The sequence below is a fragment of the Suricata suricatta genome, chromosome 17, assembly GCF_006229205.1.
Source record: "Suricata suricatta isolate VVHF042 chromosome 17, meerkat_22Aug2017_6uvM2_HiC, whole genome shotgun sequence".
Lineage (NCBI taxonomy): Eukaryota > Metazoa > Chordata > Mammalia > Carnivora > Herpestidae > Suricata > Suricata suricatta.
Genome location: NC_043716.1, coordinates 13355830 through 13376250, shown reverse-complemented (window position 1 = coordinate 13376250; position 20421 = coordinate 13355830). Strand labels below are relative to the sequence as shown.

Below are 20421 nucleotides of genomic sequence, written 5' to 3'. Positions count from 1 at the left end.
TACACCATCTCGGCTTACAAAAGGTTTCAAAGTAATGCTCTGTTTTCAGATAGCAGGGGATATGTGCAGAGTGCAATCCCATTTTTGTTAAAAAATATATTTCATGTGTCTACAGGTGTGTGTGTACATGTACACACTTATAAATGCTTGGAAAAACAGTCTGGGAGGGCCTCCATCAAATAATTAATGTGGTGTCTCTGAAGGCAAGAATACAAGAGACTCTCATTTTAAACTTTATGGACACTGATTTAGGTACAGTGGTATCTGTATTAATATTACTTTTGCAATTTAAAAAAATCCCCTTTAAAAAAAAATCTTTTCTAATACAAGGACTGAAAAGAGGATTATCATACAATCTGATCATGTCCTAGATTAAAATCCTCCTGCTTGGGGGCAGCTGGGTGGCTCAGTTGGTTAAACATCCAACTTCGGTTCAGGTCATGATCTCACATTTTGTGGGTTCGAGCCCTGCATCAGGCTCTGAGCTGACCACTAGCTCAGAGCCTGGAGCCTGCTTCAGATTCTGTGTCTCTTTCTCTCTCTGTCCCTCCCCTATTCACGTTCTGTCTCTCAAAAATAAATAAATAAATAAAATCCTGCTGCTTAAAATCCTTAATACTTGATATCCAAATTTCTCAGTATTTGAGAAGGATCTGCTCCCCCCCCCCACACCTTCTCCAGCCTCATTCCTCACTGTATACACTCAACTAAGATTTATTTAAACTCCTGTATATGAGGGTACTACGGATAAAGCAAGTGAACAATTAGATACGGACATCTCATAGAGCCCTGAATCCAGCAAGGGAAAGACCTTAACCAACAACAAAACTGTACCCAAAATTACTTAATTAAAAATGTGGTTACAAAGGGGAAACATCCAGGCTCAGGGATCAAAAAAAGCTTCCCTGGAAAATGGAAATGATATTTAGACTGACAATTTAAGGATAAGAATGGAACTGACAGAGAAGAGCACTGCAGAAAGAGAGAATGTACAATAGCAAAGAGTCAGAAAAGACCCTGGGCCCTTCATGGAAGAAGCCGGTATTACAGGGTGGGGGGAAAGAAGTATAAGGTATGCTCAGAAGTTGCAGGGGCCTAATCACGTGGGGCCCAGTAGACTACAGTACATATTTTGGACGTGATTTTGTGAGCAAACAGAAACAACTGAAGACTTTCAAGCAGGGAAGTGACAATCAGAAGTGTGTATCTGGAAGCTCACTTAGGTTACCATCTAAAAAAAGGCGCAGGGTGCCTGGTGGCTCAGTCGGGTTAAACATCTGACTCTTGATTTTGGCTCAGGTCCATGGGACTGAGCCTCACACTCATAGCATGGATCATGCTTGGAATTTTGTCTCTCCTGTCTCTCTGTCCCTAACTCTTGCTTGCGTGCATGCATACATACTCTCTCACTCAAAATTAATAAATAACCATTAAAAAAATAGTAAAACAAGGGGTGCCTCGGTGGCTCATTAAGTGTCCCACTCTTGGTTTCAGTTCAGGTCATGATCTTCTAGTTCGTGGGTCTGAGCCCTGTATCAGGCTCTGCTCTGAGAGCACAGAGCCTGCTTGACATTCCCTCTCTCTCTCTCTCTCTCTCTCTCTCTCTCTGCCCCTCCCCTGCTCACACTCTCTCTCAAAAAAAACAAAAGAAAAACAAAACAAAAACCTAAAAAAATTTTTTTAATTAAAAAATAATAATAAAAGAAAAAAAATGCCAAAGGAGGACCAAGAATAAATGTGAAAAGACCATCAGGAACTTTTTCACAAGTCTGTGGATTACTGATGAGAGCCTGGACTAGGATGGTGGTAGTGGAAATCAAGAAAAGTATATATCAATACAGTACAGCCTCCAGCCATACTGCAGTTCCCACGCCTCAGGTCTCCGAGTAGAAATGCCCTTGTATCATCCTTTAGCTGCAAAATGCTTCTTCATCCAGTCTTCCCTAACCCTGCCCAGATGAGGTGCCCTGACCCTGTGCTCCCAGAGCCTCTCATGCTCCCCTTTATCATAGCACTTGGCACACTGCACTCTAATCACATATGTACATTTCTGTCTTCCCGACATGACTGAGTGCTCCCTGAGGTTAAAGATCATTTTTGGTTGTTTTAATCTCTGTCTGTATCCCCAATGCCTAATCAGTCAAATATCAGTGAATAAATCCCCACTTCTTATCAACTACGGGTTCCAAGGAATGGCGAGAGCAAGCCAAGTTCTTGGGGCCGTCTCTAAAAAAGAAACTATGGGAAGCAGACTTGGGTCTAAGAAAGCAGGTGAAAACGGAAGAGTGGCTTCCTGGCTGGGAAAATGAGGAGCTATGAAACTGCAGACTCCTTCCCCCGGTGCTGGTGGTCTCTGAGCACAACCTCACAGATGTAAATTTAAGAGAAATTAAGGAAAGTAATTCCCCAAGAATAATTAGGCTGAAACTATATAAACAACTTCATGAATAATTTAAAAAAGAAATGACCAGGGGCGCCTGAGTGGCTCAGTCGGTTAAGCCTCCGACTTCTGCTCAGGTCAGATCTCACGTTTGTGGGTTCGAGCCCCGCGTCAGGCTCTGTGCTGACAGCTAACTCAGAACCTGGAGCCTACTTCCGTTTCTGTGTCTCCCTCTCTCTCTCTGCCCCTCCCCCTCTCATGCTCTGTCTCTCTGTATCAAAAATAAATAAAACATTAAAATTTTTAAAAAATGACCATTTTACTCCACTTATAATAATCTCCAATTATTTGAAATTTCTACTAAAAATACATGCATATATTAGTAAAATAAAAAATAAAATAATAAAACTTTATAGATCTAATGACAGTCCATAAACTGCAAATGTCTTCTCTGAGATGCACATAAGAATAAAAATATAAACTTATAAACATATTACTTAAAAATTAATGAAGCACAATGAGAGAGAGAGAGATCTATAGAATATTAGTTACAACCTTAACCTTTAGGAAGGATATTCCCCAACCTTAAGGCCAAGGTCAAAAAAAGCCATACAATGCTTTCTCAAATTGTTGTTGCTGCTTTCTCAGCAGCATTTATGTTTATTTTAATGTTTATTGATTTTTGAGAGAGAGGCATAGAGCACAAGCAGGGGAGGGGCAAAGGGAGTGGGAGACACAGAATACAAAACAGGCTCCAGGCTCTGAGCTGTCAGCACAGAGCCCAACACAGGGCTCGAACCCACAAACTGTGAGATCATGACCTGAGCCAGAGCTGGAGGCTGAACTGACGGAGCCCCCCAGGCGCCCTGCTGCTTTCATTTTATAGACAGACAGTGGAGCTAACCCAATAGAATGATTTCTCTTACTCAAATAGGCTTCCAATTTGGGGCTGCAAACTAGAAGAGGGTAACAGTGAGAGAGTCTGCCTTCAGAGTCTCCCCTGAAGCACCCCTATGCAGATCATGGCCCATAGCAAACTGGAAGTTTCATTCATAAGCAATGTCTACTTTCCAAGTTATATAGAAAAGAGCTAAAGAAGGACAGAAAAAGAGAAATGTCAATTTTAAAATAAACCCCAAAAAAGTCCTCCTATCTTACTACTTTTGATTCATTCTTAGCAACCACGTCTCCAACTTCAAAGAGAAAAAAGTAAACATCAAAAAGCCCCTACCTCATCTCTCTCTTCTAATACCCACAAACTTACCTGATCCCCAATTACCTGCTTCCATTTCCCTCAAGCATAAGAAAGAGGGATCTCTCAGCCTCATTCAGGCTAATCACTGCACTTGTTGGGCTCCAGATTCTACTCCCTTCCAACTCTCTGCAAGGACCTCTCCCTGCCGTCTATCTCCTTCCTCTCTTAGATCTTCAGCCTATTTATCACTGTTTTTCCCTCGAGTGACTGAACCTGCTCTCATGACTTCAATTCCACCTATAAGGGGATGCCTTCAAATATCTTTATCTCTAACTTAGAACACTCTCCTCAGCTTTAGGTATGTTAGCCTTTAAATCTCTCTTCAATGTTCTACAGAAATCCCAGCATGTCCAAAACTAAACTCCCTGTTTTTCTCTTAAAACCAACTCTACCTCTATTTCCTATTTCAAGGACCAGTACTCACCCAGTTTCCAAGCCAGAAACATCTAAATAGGTATTACTTTTGACCTCCTCTTGTCCTTCAGCTCCCCATGTCCCATCAGGTCCTTTGGATCCTGCCTCATTAATATATATTGCAGGTCTCTGCACTTCTCCCCATCCTCAGAGCTATTTCCTGGTTCAGATCTTTTTCACATCTTAGATTACTGTAGCAAACTCTTATTCTTATTTCTAATCTTTTTTTAATGTTTTATTTATTTTTGATACAGAGAGAGACAGAGCATGAGAGGGGGAGGGGCAGAGAGAGGAGGAGACACAGAACCGGAAGCAGGCTCCAGGCTCTGAGCTAACTGTCAGCACAGAGCCTGACGCGGGGCTCGAACCCACGAACATGAGATCTGACCTGAGCAGAAGTCGGAGGCTTAACCGACTGAGCCACCCAGGCACTCCTTATTTCTAATCTTACCCTTCAAACTTTTCACACAGCAGCCAGAGTTGTATTTCTAAAATGTGTATCTGACAAGTTACTTCCTTAAAGCATTCAGTAGCTCCCTGCTGCCTTCAGGATAAAGGTCAAATTCTTTATGGCATGACCCTTTCAGATGTGGTCCCAGCTCATCCCACCATTCACTCCACTATGAATTTTACTCTCTAGGCACAACAAACCAGCCATGTGCAGTTTTCCAACTATGCTCTCTTTCACTCTAGCTTCACAAAATCACAACAGAATTCGAAAGCATCATACTGGTGACTCCAAACCCAAAGCAGCAAAAAATTGTCATCGTATACTAAGTAAGTCATCCTCTAGAAAAACTAGTTTTACTAAATTCTACAGTGCCACATAGTGGTGAGAGAGGGAAGCCTGTAATAAAGAGAAAGAAGTGTAGCTGGAGGTGAGAGACGACATCAGAGAGCCTGAAGTGATTTACCTTCCCTGTGATTAATGGTAAATGTCTGTGCACTGCCTCTCAGTTGCATGTACTGGGGCACCCATGTTTACTTAGCTAGTCTTGCTCATTAGATCACCCTCAGCAACTTACATCACTTGGGCTCAAGCTGCCCAGCCCATTCTCCTGCTCAGAATCCTTCCCAGACTCAGTGCCCTGGGAGGACCGAGGATGTGATGGATGGATCCAGATCTCTAAGCGAGTGGTATCATCTCCAACATGCCGGAAAGTAGACTTCTTTCCTTTCCGCCATTGGTCAGGGCTCAGTTCCAATTCCTCGTGTTGCTTTTTTTCCATCTGTTCTGCCTGTACAATATACAAACACATTAAGCTCAGACTCTCCTGGCATTCAGCTAATAAAAAGAGGCATTCACCTCACCTAAGTTTGTTGCCCAGGGGCTATAAAAAGTAAAGACTCTGCTATAGTCCCAAAGTAGCAAAGTATCATCCGCTTTGTCTCAAAGGCATTATTAATTCCATAAATGAGATGCACACCAAAGGGCCCTGGAGAACTTTCCTCAAGATGAGTTTGGTTCTGCACAGGGGCTCACTGACTCCATCAGCACAGCCCAATGGAATCCCTTGGGGACATTATAAGTCATTCCCCTGAGGACACAGAGGCACTAAGAGAAACACTTTCTTTTAGGAAGGAATGAGTCTGCCTGCATCCCCACTCACCTTTCGTTTAGTCTCTTCAAACAAGCTCATGAGACTCTCCTTGGCAGTCAGGATAGGGTTGCTGGCAGCTAAACTGCGCATATAGTAATAAACAGCATCGAGCTTCCTCCTCTGCAGAAAGAGTCCAGAGACATCGAGTCAACCAATTTTCTTTCTGACTCCAGCCTGAGTCAGCTGACCTAGAAAATCACTATCTCTCCCAGGCTGTGAGGAATTCCAATAAGAAAATGAGAATGCTATCCATGGGAGAAGATATGGCACCTGCATCAGAGATCTCCTCTTGCACAGTATGTATCATAAGCCAGGTGCTCACAAGGGGAAGAAAAGAATGAAGAGCCTCATGAAATAGAAAATCCAGTTACCTTTTGGTTTTGGAAAAAGAAAATGTTCAACTCACTAATTATTATTTAAGAAATTATAAACAACAATGGCAACATCACTGATTAAGCATAGAGAGACAAGTGACCATCACCTTATAGATTTTACCTCTAAACCTAAGGACACTGCCCCATAGGCATTATTATTCCCGTTTTAGAAATGAGGAAACAAAAGCTCAAGGAGATTGTTGTCCACAACATAACTTGTCCAACAAGATCTCCAAGCCAAACCCCGGCTAAGCCAATATATGAACCCTGGTCTGTCTGGTTCCTAAGTTCAAGTTTTCACTCTACCACACTGACTCTACGGAGGAAGGGAAATATAAACTATTAGCCAATGAATTCAGCAAAAAAATACTTCAAGTCTGTTTTACAACCAGTTAATATGGAAAAGTAGTAAAAGATGGGGAGGTCAGAAAGGAGGAAAAAAGACAGTGAAATAAATTAGGGAGAAGGAATGTCAAAATCCCTTTCTCTCTTCAAGTTCATATACACTTTTCCCTTTCTTTCCAGTCTCAAAATGCTTCTAGAATACTAACTTTCTCTCCCCAGTAACTCATTCCCCAAAACCTGCATCTTAAACAAACAAACAAGAACAACAACAACAAAAACTTTTCATCTTAGATTCAGCTAGCATGACTAAAGGTACACATTCTAAGGTCAACTGCCTGAGATTGAACTGGTCCTGCCATTTATTAGGTATAACCCAAAAGAAATCAACCTAGAGGTTTTCTTATATGTAAATTGGAAACGTTTACACACATATGGCTCCCAAAAAGATTATCATTCATATAATGCATATACTTTAACAGAATATGACACACTATTACAGTCAGTTAAATGGGGGCTGTTTTTTAAGATTTTATTTTTAAGTAATCTCTAATATACCCACTGTGGGGCTCAAACTCACAACCCCGAGATCAAGAGTTGCATGCTCTACTGACTAAGCCAGCCAGGTACCCCCAATGGGGGCTATTTTTAATATTATTCCAATCAATACTAATCTCAGTGTATACCACTCACTTGATTTTAGGCTGTTTTGTCGATTCTACAATGATTTTTTCATATTTTCACTTCCCTGAAATTGAGATACAACTCACAATCAATATCCACCATTATGTCTCGTTTGTAATAATTCACATATTCTTTCTTAGTGGTCCAGAAAATAATGGTGCATCTAACAATCAACACATCACATTTCATGAAGGCTAATTTGCATCACTGTCTACACATCTGACTTGTCTTCTCCACACTTTTTTTCAGGGCAGAAATCATACCACATATTCATCACTCAGAGCACCTAGCAAAGCACTGTGCACAAGCATGTTCTCACTGAATTCTTGAGATTCACTGAACTACTGATAGAGGACACAGAAAACTGAGGAAGTGAGGCTAAAAGACAACTAGGATAACAGAGAGACAGAAAAAAAGGAAAAGAGCTTGAAAGGACTACTAATTTAGGTCAGAGATCTATGAAAGAAAAATATACCAACTTAACCAGAATGGGGAAAAAGCCATTGAGGGAATTCAATAAAGTTGTAAGACTAAGATCAATGATCAAAAATCAATTTACTTCTATACACTAGTAATAAATAGCTTTAAAGAGAAATTAAGAAAATAATTCCATATACGATAGCATCAAAAAGAATAACATACTTAGGAATAGATTTATAACCAAGTATAAAAGTGTAAAACTTATACACTGAAAATTATATAACGTGTCTGAAAGAAATTAAAGAAGACCTAAGTAAACCAAAACATCTGTGTAAATACTCCCCAAAGCAACTACATGGTCAAAGTAATTCTTATGAAAATCCCAATGGCTCTTTTGTCAGAAATGCGAAAAAAAAAAAAAAGCTAATCCTAAAATCCATATGGAGGGGCGCCTGGGTGGCTCAGTCGGTTAAACGTCCGACTTCAGCTCAGGTCATGATCTCACAGTTCGTGGGTTTGAGCCCCGCATCAGGCTTTGTGCTGACAGCTAGCTCAAAGCCTGGAGCCGGTCTTCATATTCTGTGTCTCCCTCTCTCTCTCACTCTCCGCTGCTCATGCTGTCTGTTTCTCTCTCTAAGATAAATAAAAACAGTAAAAATAAATAAATAAATAAATAATCCATATGGAATTACAAGAAACCCCAAATAGCCAAAATAAACTTGAAAAAGAAGAATAAAGGTGGAAAACTCATATGTCCTGATTTCAAAATTGACCACAAAGCTACAGTAATTAAAAGAATGCTGGCATTGTTAGCATAAGGTGGACATATGGGTCTGTGGAAGAAAACTAAGAGTCTAGAAATAAACCTATGTATCAACTGATTCAACAAGGATTCCAAGACCAGCCAATAGGGAAAGAACATTCAACAAATGGTACTGGAAGGATTGATATCCATATGCAAAAGAATGAAGGTGGACTCTTATTTGACACCATCTACAAAAATTAATGAAAAATAGATCAAAGATCTAAATACAGGAGCCGTAACGATAAAAATCTTTGAAGAAAACACAGATATATAGCTTCTTAACTCGGAATTTGATAACAGTTTCAAAGCTATGACACAAAAGCACAGGCAACAAAAGAAAAGATAGATAAATTGGACTTCATCAAAATGTAACACTTTTGGGCATCAGAAGACGTTATCAAGAAAGTGAAAAGACAGGAGCACCAGGATGGTTCAGTTGGTTAAGCATCTGACTCTTGATTCCAGCTCAGGTCATGATCTCACAGTTCATGTGTTTTAGCACTGGGGCTCTGTCAGTGCAGAGGCTGCCTGTGATTCTCTGTCTCCCTCTCTTGCTGCCCCCTCTCCCTCTTCTCTCTCTCTCAAAAATAAATAAACTTAAAAATTTTTTAAAAAGAAAAAAATGGGCAAAGGATTTTAACAGACATTTCTCCAAATGGCCAGTAAGTGCAGCTCAATACCGTAAGTCATTAGGGAAATGCAAATCCAAACCACAATGAGATACTACTTCAAAATCAATAGAGTTGTAGGTTAGCAACAAACTGATTCTAAAGTTTAGACAGAAAGGCAAATCCAGAATAGACTACACATTACTAAGGAAGAAGAACATGGTAGGAAGACCAATCTCCCCGATTTCAAGACTTACGATAAAGCTACAGTAATTAAGACAATGCCGTACTGCCCAAGAACAGCCAAAGAGATCAATAGAATGTAAGAAGAAACCCAGAAAGAGACCCACACAAATACAGCCAACTGATCTTTGACAGAGGAAGAAAGGCAATTTAATGGAGAAAGGATCATCTTTTCAACAAATAGAGCTGAAACAACTGGATATCCACATGCAAAACAATGAATCTATGCACAGACCTTAAACCTTTCACAAATAACTCAAAATGGATCACAGAACCTAGATGTAAAATGCAAAACTACAAAATTCCTAGAAGATCACACAGGAGAAAATCTAGGTAACCTTTGGTTTGGTGAAGAGTTCTTAGATATTAAACCAAAAGCACAGTCCACAAAAGAAAAAGTTGATAAGTTGGATTTTATTAAAATTAAAAACCTTGTTCTGTGCTGAGAAAATGAAAAGATAAGCCACACACAGAGAAAATAAATATTCACAAAACACGTATCTGATAAAGGACTAGTATTCCAAAATATACTTTTGGGGGTACCTGGGTGGTTCAGTCGATTAGGCATCTGACTTCAGCTCAGGTCATGATCTCGTGGTTCATGAGTTTGAACCAATATCAGGCTCTCTGCTGACAGCTCAGAGCCTGGAGCTTGATTTGGATTCTGTGTGTCTCTCTCTGCCCCTCCCCCACTCACACTGTCTCTCTCAAAAATAAACAAACATTTTAAAAAATTCAAAATACTGGGGTGTCTGCATGACTCAGTCAGTTAAGCAGCTGACTTCGGCTCAGATCACTGCAGTTTGTGGGTTTGAGCCCCACATCAGGCTCTGTGCTGACAGCTCAGAGGCTGGAGCCTGCTTCGAATTCTGTGTCTTCCTCTCTCTCTGACCCTCCCTTGCTTGTGCTCTGTTTCTGTCTCAATAATAAATAAAACATTAAAAAAAATTTTTTAATTCAAAATATACTCTTAAAACCTAACAGTAAGAAAAAAAATTTCAAAATAGGCAAAAGATCAAGATGCCTCACAAAGAAGATAAACAGATGGCAAATAAGCATACAAAAAGATGCTCCACATCATATGTCATTAGGGAACTGCAAAGTAAAATGAGATGGTAACACTACACACCTATCAGAATGACCAAAATCCAAAGCACTGGCAACACTGAATGCTTATGAGGATGCAGAGCAACAGGAACTCCCACCCACTGCCAGTGGGATGCAAAATGGCACAGCTACTTCAGAAGACAATTGGCAGTTTCTTCCAAAACTACATCTACTTTTACCATACAATCCAGCAATTAAACCCCTAGTATTTATCCAAATGAAATGAAAACAGATGTCCACACAAAGCCCTGCACGCAAACATTTACAGCAATTTTATTCATAATTGCCAAAACCTGTAAGCCACCAAGATGTCCTCCCACAGGGGAATGGATAAACAAACTGTGGTACATCCATACAATGGAATATTACTCAACAATAGAAAGAAAAGAGCTATCAAGCCACAAAAATAAACCTAAATGCATATTACTAAATCAAAGAGGCAAATCTGAAAAGGCGACATACTGTATGGTTCCAACTATAGGACATTCAGGAAAAAGCAAAACTACAGACACAGTAAAAATTAAGATTGCTAGAGGTTTAGCGAATGACTGGGGATGAAAAGGTGGAGCGTGGAGCACAGGGTATTTTTAGGACACTGAAACTACTCTGTATGACACTACAATGATGGATACATGTCATTACAGGTTTGTTCAATCCACAGAATGTACCCAGAGTGTAAAAGTGAACCCTAATACACACTATGGACTTATTTAGTGATAACGTATCAATGCTGTCTCATCAATTATAAACAAATGTACTACACTAATGCAAGGTGTTAATGACTGGGAAAATTGAGTAGAGTTGAGGGAATATATGGGAAATCTGTACTTTCTGCTTAATTCTTCTCCAAATCTAAAACTGACCAAAAAGTAAAAAAAAAAAGAAAAAATATTAAAGAAAAAAATGTCTCTAAGGTGGGGGAGAGGGGATCTATTAATCCACAATGAGATATCCCTTCACACTCACTAGGCCAGTCATAATAAAAAAAATAATAAAAATCACAAATGTTGGTGAGAACGTGGAGGAACTAGAACCCTTGTACATTGCTGGTGGGAATGTAAAATGGTTCAGCCTCTACGAAAAAGTTTGGTGGTCCCTTAAAAAGTTAAACACAGAATTACCATACAACCCAGAAATTCCACTCCTAGTTTGTTTTTTTTGTTTTTGGGTTTTTTTTTAACGTTTATTTATTTTAGAGAGAGAGACACAGAGTGTGAGCAGGGGACGGTCAGAGAGAGAGGGAGACACAATATCAGAAGCAGGCTCCAGGCTCTGAGCTGTCAGCACAGAGCCCGATGTGGGGCTTGAACCCACAAACTGTGAGATCATGACCTGAGCTGAAGTCCGCCACTTAACTGACTGAGCCACCCAGGTGCCCCTGTTTTTGTTTTTGAGAGAGAAAGAGATAGAGCACTTGGGTGAGAGAATTGAAGAAGGAAATGAAGAGAGAGAGAGAGAGAGAGAGAGAGAGAGAGAGAGAGAGAATCCCAAGCAGGCTGTGTTGTCAGCTCAACATGGGGCTCGAACTCCATGAGATCATGACCTGATCCAAAACCAAGAGTCAGATGCTTAATCGACTGAGCCACCCAGGCACTGCTCCACTCCTAGGTATCGATCCACTTAGAAGAACCGAAAACAGATATTCAAACAAATACGTATACTTGACAAAGCACTATTCACAATAGCTAAAAGTTGAAAACAATCAAAACATCCATCAATTACTGAATAAGTATGGCATATCCATGCAATGGGAATATTACTTGGCCATAGAAATGAAGTGTTGAGACATCCTACAACATAAACGAACCTCAAAAACTTTATGCTAAAATGAAGAAGCCAGATATAAAGGGCCACATACTATGATTCCATTTACATGAAACATTCAATAGATCCTGAGACAGAAAACAAACCAATGATTGCCAGAGGCTGGGAGGTGGAAGGAATGGAGAATAATGGGTATGGGGTTTCCTTTTGGGGAGAAGAAAATGTCTTAGAACTAGACAGAGTTGATGGTGGCACACTATGCTAATGTACTAAAAAGAATAAAAAGTGACTGAAGATATTCAATGGATTCTGAAGGAAGTGTACCCGTAAACCACGGTATTTAACCAATAATTTCAATCCATAATTAAGTACTAGGAATTTTTTGGAATTTCTGTGGAGCAAAGGGGAATAAAATTTTTAATTCATTGTTCATTTGGGCAACAAATTTTACAGCATTAGGAAAACTCTCCCTGCTAAATGACATGTTAGCTGCTTTACACTTAAATCTTTGACACTGACCACTGACCTTTCCCCCTTCAACTCAGCTTCCTCACTAGGGCTCCCAAGGCTCTCTGTTAGCAGTACATTTAGAGAAGTTTGGTAAGATCTAGAAAAATACAATTTGGAACTAAGTGCTTCTGCTAAGGAGGCTCCTTAGGTGGAAAGCTAAGAGGAATAAGGGGATTATCTGGGTAAAAGAAGAATCTGACTACTTAAGGATAGGTGAGGATTTTAAGGAAGAGTGAACAGGATCCTTATTTTCCTTCTGGAAATGAGTAACCTCATTAAACAGGACAGGGAAGGGAAGCAACAAGATAAAATTCAGAGCAGAAACCTTGGTCAAAAACAGAGTGGTGTTTGGCTGGAGCATAAGCATTCCCTTAGGAACTTAAGGACAATGAAAGTGGATCAAGCACAGATTCAACCGAAGCAAGGAATCACTGACAACTTACCTCTGAAAGGAACAAAAGGAAGTTGAGGATGGGTGGCAGAAAAGGGTATTCTTTGGGTTTAGAGTTCAGATGAATTTTAGCTCCAGGAGCTGATACTATCAAAATTCATTCTTTCTAAGATACTGCCTACAAAACACTTCCCCTGTCCATAAGATTGCTTACCGTATACACTGCCAGCAGAGCCAACTGGTTATAGGGGCGCCCATTCTTGGGAGCAATATGCTGGGCCTTTAGGTACCAACTGGAATAGAAAAACAGTAAAAAATGCTAGCTCCACATCAACTCTTTCCCATTTCATCACTTGATAGCCTTTCCTGCTTAAGACATAAGCTGGAATGTTGGACGTAACACTGGAGTGGTAAAGCCTGGTAACAGAGACCAATAGGGACAACTGTAGGACTTCCATATGGGAGGAGGCTCAGGTGGCCCATTGCTCTTAAGAGAGCTTAGCTTAAAGGTACAAGGAAAGAGAAGCAATGAACAAGAGGCAAAAGTACCTGCGTGCTTTCCCGTAGTTTGATGTGTCATTGGCTTGTTCCCGATACCTAGCAATATCTCCTTGGCAAATCATACATCGCTGGGCACTGATCAAAGCATATTTTACCTTCAGAAAAAATGATCAGTTAGCAGTGCACCCAAGAAACTCTAACTTCAATCCCAAAGGACAGGGATGGGATCAAAGTGACAGAGCAGCATTAATAAGGCACTAGTAGTCCTCAACAAAGTAAAAAGTTTTCAGTCTAAACTTGGCTAGCAAAAACCAGCCAACAACGTGATGCAAAATTTAATGAGAAAGAATGGCAGAAACAAAAGGGGGTCATTCTTATTTCAAGTCCCAGGTAAAGAAAAGAAAACATTTTGAAACTAGGAGTCAGGAAACCTGACTATGTTAGAGTTGTGTGATTTTACATAGGTCTTTGGGACTGTTTGGGGGAACTCAAGTTTCTTCATCTGAATGTAGGAATTCCACAGGGTAAGTGGAGAAAATAAGTGTTAAATACTTCACAAAGTGATATACAAATATTAAGACAACTGTTTATTCTTTTATTTTCCCATCATCATTATAGTCTCTCTCTCCTCAAACTATTAATATCACTGTACTGTGTTACTGCCTTACATCCACTTTGCAAAACAATAACATTCCCCTTGATCTAATAATATAGTTAGACTTTAGCAAACACCTACAACATAGTTGTAGTTCTCGCTCCCTTTCCATATATGTTTTCTCATTAATGGGCTTAGTATCTGTCACTCTTGAGAAAACAAGAGTTTTCTCAATCCCAAGACATGTGTCCAACCAAAAAACCTAAGAAGCATGACTTCATAACATATAATACCACTCCACTTCACACACAAGAAGTTAACACATGACAGAGTAAAGAACAAAGCTTCAAGAAGTAGATTCTGACCCCTTATCAAGGCTCATCCACGAGCTAAATAACTAGCTGCTGCACATCAGCCTCCCAATACATAACAAATGCGTCCCTGAGCAAAGTTACATACCACTATATGTCACATACCTTCAGAGTCCTCACTATTCTGCACATTCTATGAATGAACACCAAGAACCCTTGGTAATTAACTGCTAAAACACCAATAAAACCAATGATGTTTCCATACTATAGCACTCTGCCATCTCGATGGGAGGAAGAAAAAAAACAAATTCCACCAAAGGCTCTCCACCATCCTTAGGATGAAGTCCCAGATGATCTAGCTTCTGTTCTCCTCTTCAGCATCACTTCCTACTTCTCTCTGGGCCTCTGTCAGACTAGACTTTTCTCAGTTTTCCTAACACACCATGCTCTTTCCCACTTCAGGACCTGAAGGACCTGACCCATTTCTCTCCAGAGAATGTTCTAGCATCTTCACATACCCCTTCACCTGGCTAACAACTCACATATTCTGCCCTAGCTTCAGTGCGACTTCCTCAGTGTTCCATGATCCTCTAAACCCCTGTACATTATACCTGCACCACGACACCCTCTGCAGAAGTCACTGCATCTGCAATTACTAAATCGAACATCTGTACTCACCCCTAATCACAACGCAGAGTACTAACCACTATACGATCACGGCAACTCACCCCTAATCAAACTCTAAACTCCAAGAGCTGAGATCATGACTTTCTTGTTCCACAATGAATTATGTGTGCCTAGAAAGCCACATGGCATGTAGGGGGATCTCAATAAATACTTATTGATTAATGACAGAGTTTGCACACAGCAATCATCAGAAGGAGTAGAAAGGCAAGAGGAAGTCTCTGCTCCATAATTCATATGCCTTTCTCTAATTAGCCTTTAACCGCTTCCTTTCTTTTGGCCCTTTTCTCTCAATATATAAATATGCTTAAGCCTCTTCCACATTAAAGACAAACTTCTCTTGACACTATGTTCTCTTTTAACTCCTACCTTCCCTCCTTGCCTTCACAGCCAAGGTTCTTAAAAGAATGGTCTATATTACTCCCTTCCTTGTATCTCCTCTCACCTCTTATTCCCTATAATCTGGCTTCTATTCTCTCCAACGGAAATAAATTGTAATAAAGTCATCCGATCCATTGGACACGTTGAGTAACCTTAACATTTGATGACTCTACAGCACTTTACAATTCTATCCACTACCACCTTGAAATCTGATCCCCCCTACTCTCTGGCTGACTGGCCAGTAGCCTAGCATCCCATCTTCTGCTTCAACTATTACTTATACATTGATGATTTCTGAATCTATATCACCAGCTTAGCTCTTTCTCCTGAGCTTCAATCAGACCAGAATATTTATTTATTCATTTTTAAGTTCCTCCACTTAAGCACAGTCAAAACTGAACTATTAACTTCTTCCTTCCCAGCCATTCTCCTAGGCCATACACTGGAAAATGATCTAGACTCTTTATGCCTCCTGTCTCATCATTCACACCAAATCTACCAGCAAGTTAATTATATTTCCCTTAGATCTTTTCAATTTGTCTCCTCTTTTCCACTTCCATTACCTCTACCTTAGTTCAGGCTCACAACCTGACTCTCCTACATCCACTCTTGCCCAAACGCATCCATTTGCCAGAGTGACTAGCTCTAAGAAGAAATCTATGCTATCCATTTACTGAAAATCAACCAATGACTCCTCATCGATTCCAAATAAAGTCCAAACTCTTCAGGAGGGCATACAAAAGGTTCTGATCTATCCCTTTTACTTCATTCGTGTTATCTCCTACAACAGCCTGACTCCACATTACAGAAACCAACATACTGAACTTCTTGCACTTTCTAACAAGGCCTAATTCTCTCTTACTGAACCTTGTACTTCCCCTTCCACTCCCGGTCGTATTTCAAGACCTGATAGTCTCTTAGAAGTTTTCCTTGACCCCCCTAGTCTGAATCAGAGCCACTTCACTCTGTGCCCTTTCAACACTGTATATATAACATTACAATAGTACTTGTTATAATTGTTGGTTTAATCAGTCTGTTCCCACAGTGGACTTTCATTCTGTATCTTCAACACTCAGCACAGTGCTTAGCACATAACTAACACTGGATAAATGCTTACTAAATGGATGAATACATTTAAGATATAGAAGCTGGCTTACTGTCTTGCGTAATGGCTTGCTGCGAATGGCAAGACCATCCATGTAGTCCTCCAGTTTGAACTTGTAAGTAACCTGCAGCTTCTGAAGCAAACTATCAAAGAAGTCACTACCCTATAAAGACAAAAAATAAGAAACAGCTGAATCAGGCTGTTCTGATCCCATCTACCCACCAGGAACTGGGTTAGAGAGCCTGTCCACAGTTCTGCTAATGCTCAGTCATCCCATGTAGAGAAGCACGCACAGTATTTACTGGTCAACAACTAACACAAGACAAATCCATAGCATAAGCCCCTCTATGGTTTTAAAAATATGAACACACACACACACACACAAACACACACTCGTGCATGCACACTTTCTCTCCCAACAACAACCCTCCCTCCAAACAAGACATTCAGAAAATTTCCAAGCTTAGAACTAACTCCAAATGCCAGTTAGTTATAATCGCAAGGAAGCAACAGGGTGGGGTAGGCCTAAACCCAAGAAAAGACATCAAATTTTTTGTCAGTGTTCTGCCATAAATCATATTTCAGGTGATAAAAACCCATCACAACTAGAGAATGCTGAAGCCTTTATCCTGAGGACAAAAAGATGATGGTTTACCTCATCCAAGAGCTCCAAAAGTCTGTTCCGAATCTGCTCCGGGTTCTCAACATTCGGATCCTTGAGAAGCTGCCTGAACTTCTCAATCACCTGATAGAAAGCATTCTTCCACAGGATCTGATCCACATTCTGATTATCAGAGAACTCAATATCTAATAGGATACAGCGCTCATATAGCTGCAGCAGTTCAGCTCTGGAATAAAATACATGCAACTTCTAGCTCCAAATACAACACAAGAAAGACTAGACCCAAGATTTGAGCTTCTTGCAAATTAAACACCTTCCTTGGCAGGAAATCCAAAATGCCACCAGGTACAGTACTCATCTGACTTTCCACTCTGTGCAGCAGAATGTCATCTAAAGACAGTTATGTCTAGGAGAGTAGTTTTTTCCCCATATGCCTCCACCTAAATTTAACAGCTGAAATAAGATCTTCACCACAAGTTATATGCTGTTCACTTCTTGGCATTCTGGAAAGTCTTTCCTTTTCCATTTCCAGATTCCATGTTCTGTTAAAAAATTTTTTTTCTTAAAGAAAAAGTGGGAAGCATAATCATTACTAAGACTAGAAACAAAATTTTCTGTTTTTTCCAAATGCCCCTTCCATATACAACGCAATGTGAAAGGGCATTAACACCCAGTGACCTGCCTTAAAAGTGACCTTCCTCAGCCACAGGAGCCCATATGCCTCCCGCTTATCCCTATTCCCCTCTAGCTGGGATGGGACACACCATACCTGAGCTGAGCCATCTTCTCCAAGCCCTCTGGACTGATGCGGTCCCTGGAGAGCAGGTTGCTGAGCTGCAGTTCCTGGTTGTCAGCCACTCGGAGAAGCCTATGTAGCTCCTGCTGCTGCATGTTCCTCATATGTTGTTCCATCTCCTCAGGACTCATGGTGCTGGCAGGAAGAGGGCCACAAACATACTGTCCTGCTGGAGTCGGGTAGCCTGGGTAGTAAGGCCCAGGGTACACACCATTCGTAGGGCCCACGGGGTACTGCAGAGGGCTATAGCCCGTATAAGGATACTGGGAGGCAGGGCCTGGTGTCCGGGGATAATAATAGGGATTGTCAGAGTTTTGAAACTTATAGTAAGATGCTGGGGCCTGGCGGGAGTCACCCCAAGAAGTGGGGCTGACTTCATCATCAGTGTCCAAGAAATGCAGCTGGGGTGTCTGGCTCTTTAGAGCAGGTTTCTGATCAGGATTGTTTGGGTCCCATAATCGTCGAGTGGTGCCTCCTCGGCCCCAACTCCGAGATCCCTTACTACCAGATCCAAATAAAAGCCGAGGTCCCAAAGGTGCAGACTCTGGAGAACCGGCTGAATTGACAGATAGGGTAGTATGGGCAGGCAGAATCAGAATGCCTCGCCCCTGGCCCCGAAGTTCCTGCTTCAGGTTTTTGGACTCCTGCTTCTCAGAGCCTTTGCCCCCCCTGCTCAAGCCTTTGTCAGGCCTTATCCTATCCACATCCTCCCTGGATGATCTCACCATGGGGGAATCTTTGTTCATGGTTTCTGCATCAAAAGTGACATGAAGTGTGCCTCGATTTTCTTTCCCATTGCTTTTCTGTTCTCCCTCCCCACGGCCAGACCAGCTTCTTTCTAAATGTTTCTTCCTTTCCGAGCTCCTCCTGGGTCCATCAGACTCATCAATTCTGTCCTCATCTAAAGAGTCAGTTGAGGACATAGATACTTGCTTCTTCAGTCTCGGCCTCTCCTTGGTCCTATCCTGTCGGCGGCGGCGACATCCGTTATCAGTCAGGCCAGCCCCCTCAGCACTGTTGTTGCTGCCAGCTGAGCTGGTACTGCAAGTGCGGTATCGGTTCCTCCGTTTGTCTGAGCGAGAGTAGCGCTTTGCAGAACCCAGCTTCCCCTGTGCTGGGTCATCGTTCACTTTCTTTATCCCCTCCCCCTTTTCAATCCTCTTTCCTTTTTCTCCCTTTGCAACCCTTACTCTGTCACCATTGAGGCTCTTTTCTGCCTCATCTTTGTCTGGTTTATTGACAACCTCCTCTTTCACATTTCCCCTATATTCATCTTCTTCTACTCTCAGTTGTTCCACCTGGTTGAGAATTTCTTCCTCACCCACCCTGCTAGTCGATTCTTTGGTAACAGTCTGCAAACGCCTTCCAGGCTGGTATATCTGCATGTCAGGTTTCTTTGTTCTCTTGATAATTCTTAGACTTCGATCCTCTTGTCCCGAAGTCCTAGGAAAGGACTCCTGTACCCGAGTATTTTCTGGATCTACAGGACCATTTTGGTGTTGATTATTCAGTTCCTTGCAGCCATCTTTAATGAGCTGTGTACCATTTCCAACAGAAGAGTCTCTGTCATTAACAATTTCATCTTTAAATTCGTCACTCCCAGAAGGTTCCTTGATTTTAGGTTTGTTCCTTAGCCGGGAAAGACCAGGCTTATAGATTTCCAGATCTGGGCGCCTGTTATCTTTGCGCTGCCTGGGTTCCTTCATGTTTTCTGCAATGTTGGAGTTTTGGGGAGGAACAGGTAGAAGAAAAGAATAAAAGGGGAGGGAAGGGAAAAAAAAAATCTGTCATTCTGGTAAAGTAACAAAAAGCCAAGCAAGAATTACACATCGAAATGCTAATACTGGTGGAGGTGAAAGGAAATTTCCGAAGCAGAAATGCCACAGGTTAACGGTGTTTGTTCAGCAACTGGCAAGCCTAAGAACTTCATAATGTTTGAGCTACCTAAACTTGGGTTAGGGAAACAGGGGGAAAAAAAAAAAACATTATACTCTCTTGTGTTACGCAAGTCATATCCAGATCCCCAAGACCCCAAACTACCTCACTGCCAGAATAAAAGATCTCTAGCCATTTGAGCATCAGCCTGTTTTCTGCTATGGAGCCCTTGGATCCATCTTAGTCTTTTCTTCTAGTGCCTCTAACATTTTTCAAGGGTGGCTAAGTCCTTTTTAATACAGGAGGAGTAGTTTATGGGAAAGGAGAAAAAGAGGTGTATGCATAATAATCCCCCGTTCTGGACATCTCTGAAGAACAAATTTGCAACTCCAGTCTATGAACTTGGCCAGGACAATCCTCTTCTTTTAGGATACCAACAGCCCAAACACATACCTCCTTTTGAAGCAAACAGGAAGTAGTTCCTTTCACATTCTTCAACTCCACTCATGCTCACCAACTCTCTAACAGCAGCCAGCAGTCATTCCAAGGAAATAGTGCTCAGACTATCATCATTAGAATACTGAGACTAACTGCTACTATGATGTGGAATATGAGAAGGAAAAAGTTCCATAAAGGAGCTTTCTCTGGAGGAT

General features: G+C 41.1%; 1 protein-coding gene across 4 annotated transcripts in view; it reads right to left on the bottom strand.

Moving 5' to 3' along the window:
* Positions 1 to 20421, bottom strand: part of SMG6 (SMG6 nonsense mediated mRNA decay factor) — a 226143-nt gene that overhangs the window by 204219 nt on the left and 1503 nt on the right. For 3 of the 4 annotated variants that reach the window (XM_029927433.1, XM_029927430.1, XM_029927431.1), the window contains exons 2-8: positions 17867 to 19604; positions 17131 to 17323; positions 16528 to 16638; positions 13448 to 13554; positions 13113 to 13191; positions 5660 to 5770; positions 5075 to 5287 (exon numbers count right to left, since the gene is read on the bottom strand). In XM_029927433.1, the coding sequence (XP_029783293.1) occupies positions 5075 to 5287; positions 5660 to 5770; positions 13113 to 13191; positions 13448 to 13554; positions 16528 to 16638; positions 17131 to 17323; positions 17867 to 19604 (2552 nt within the window). The remainder of the gene's footprint in view (positions 1 to 5074; positions 5288 to 5659; positions 5771 to 13112; positions 13192 to 13447; positions 13555 to 16527; positions 16639 to 17130; positions 17324 to 17866; positions 19605 to 20421) is intronic. The other variant, XM_029927432.1, reaches the window with a different exon arrangement.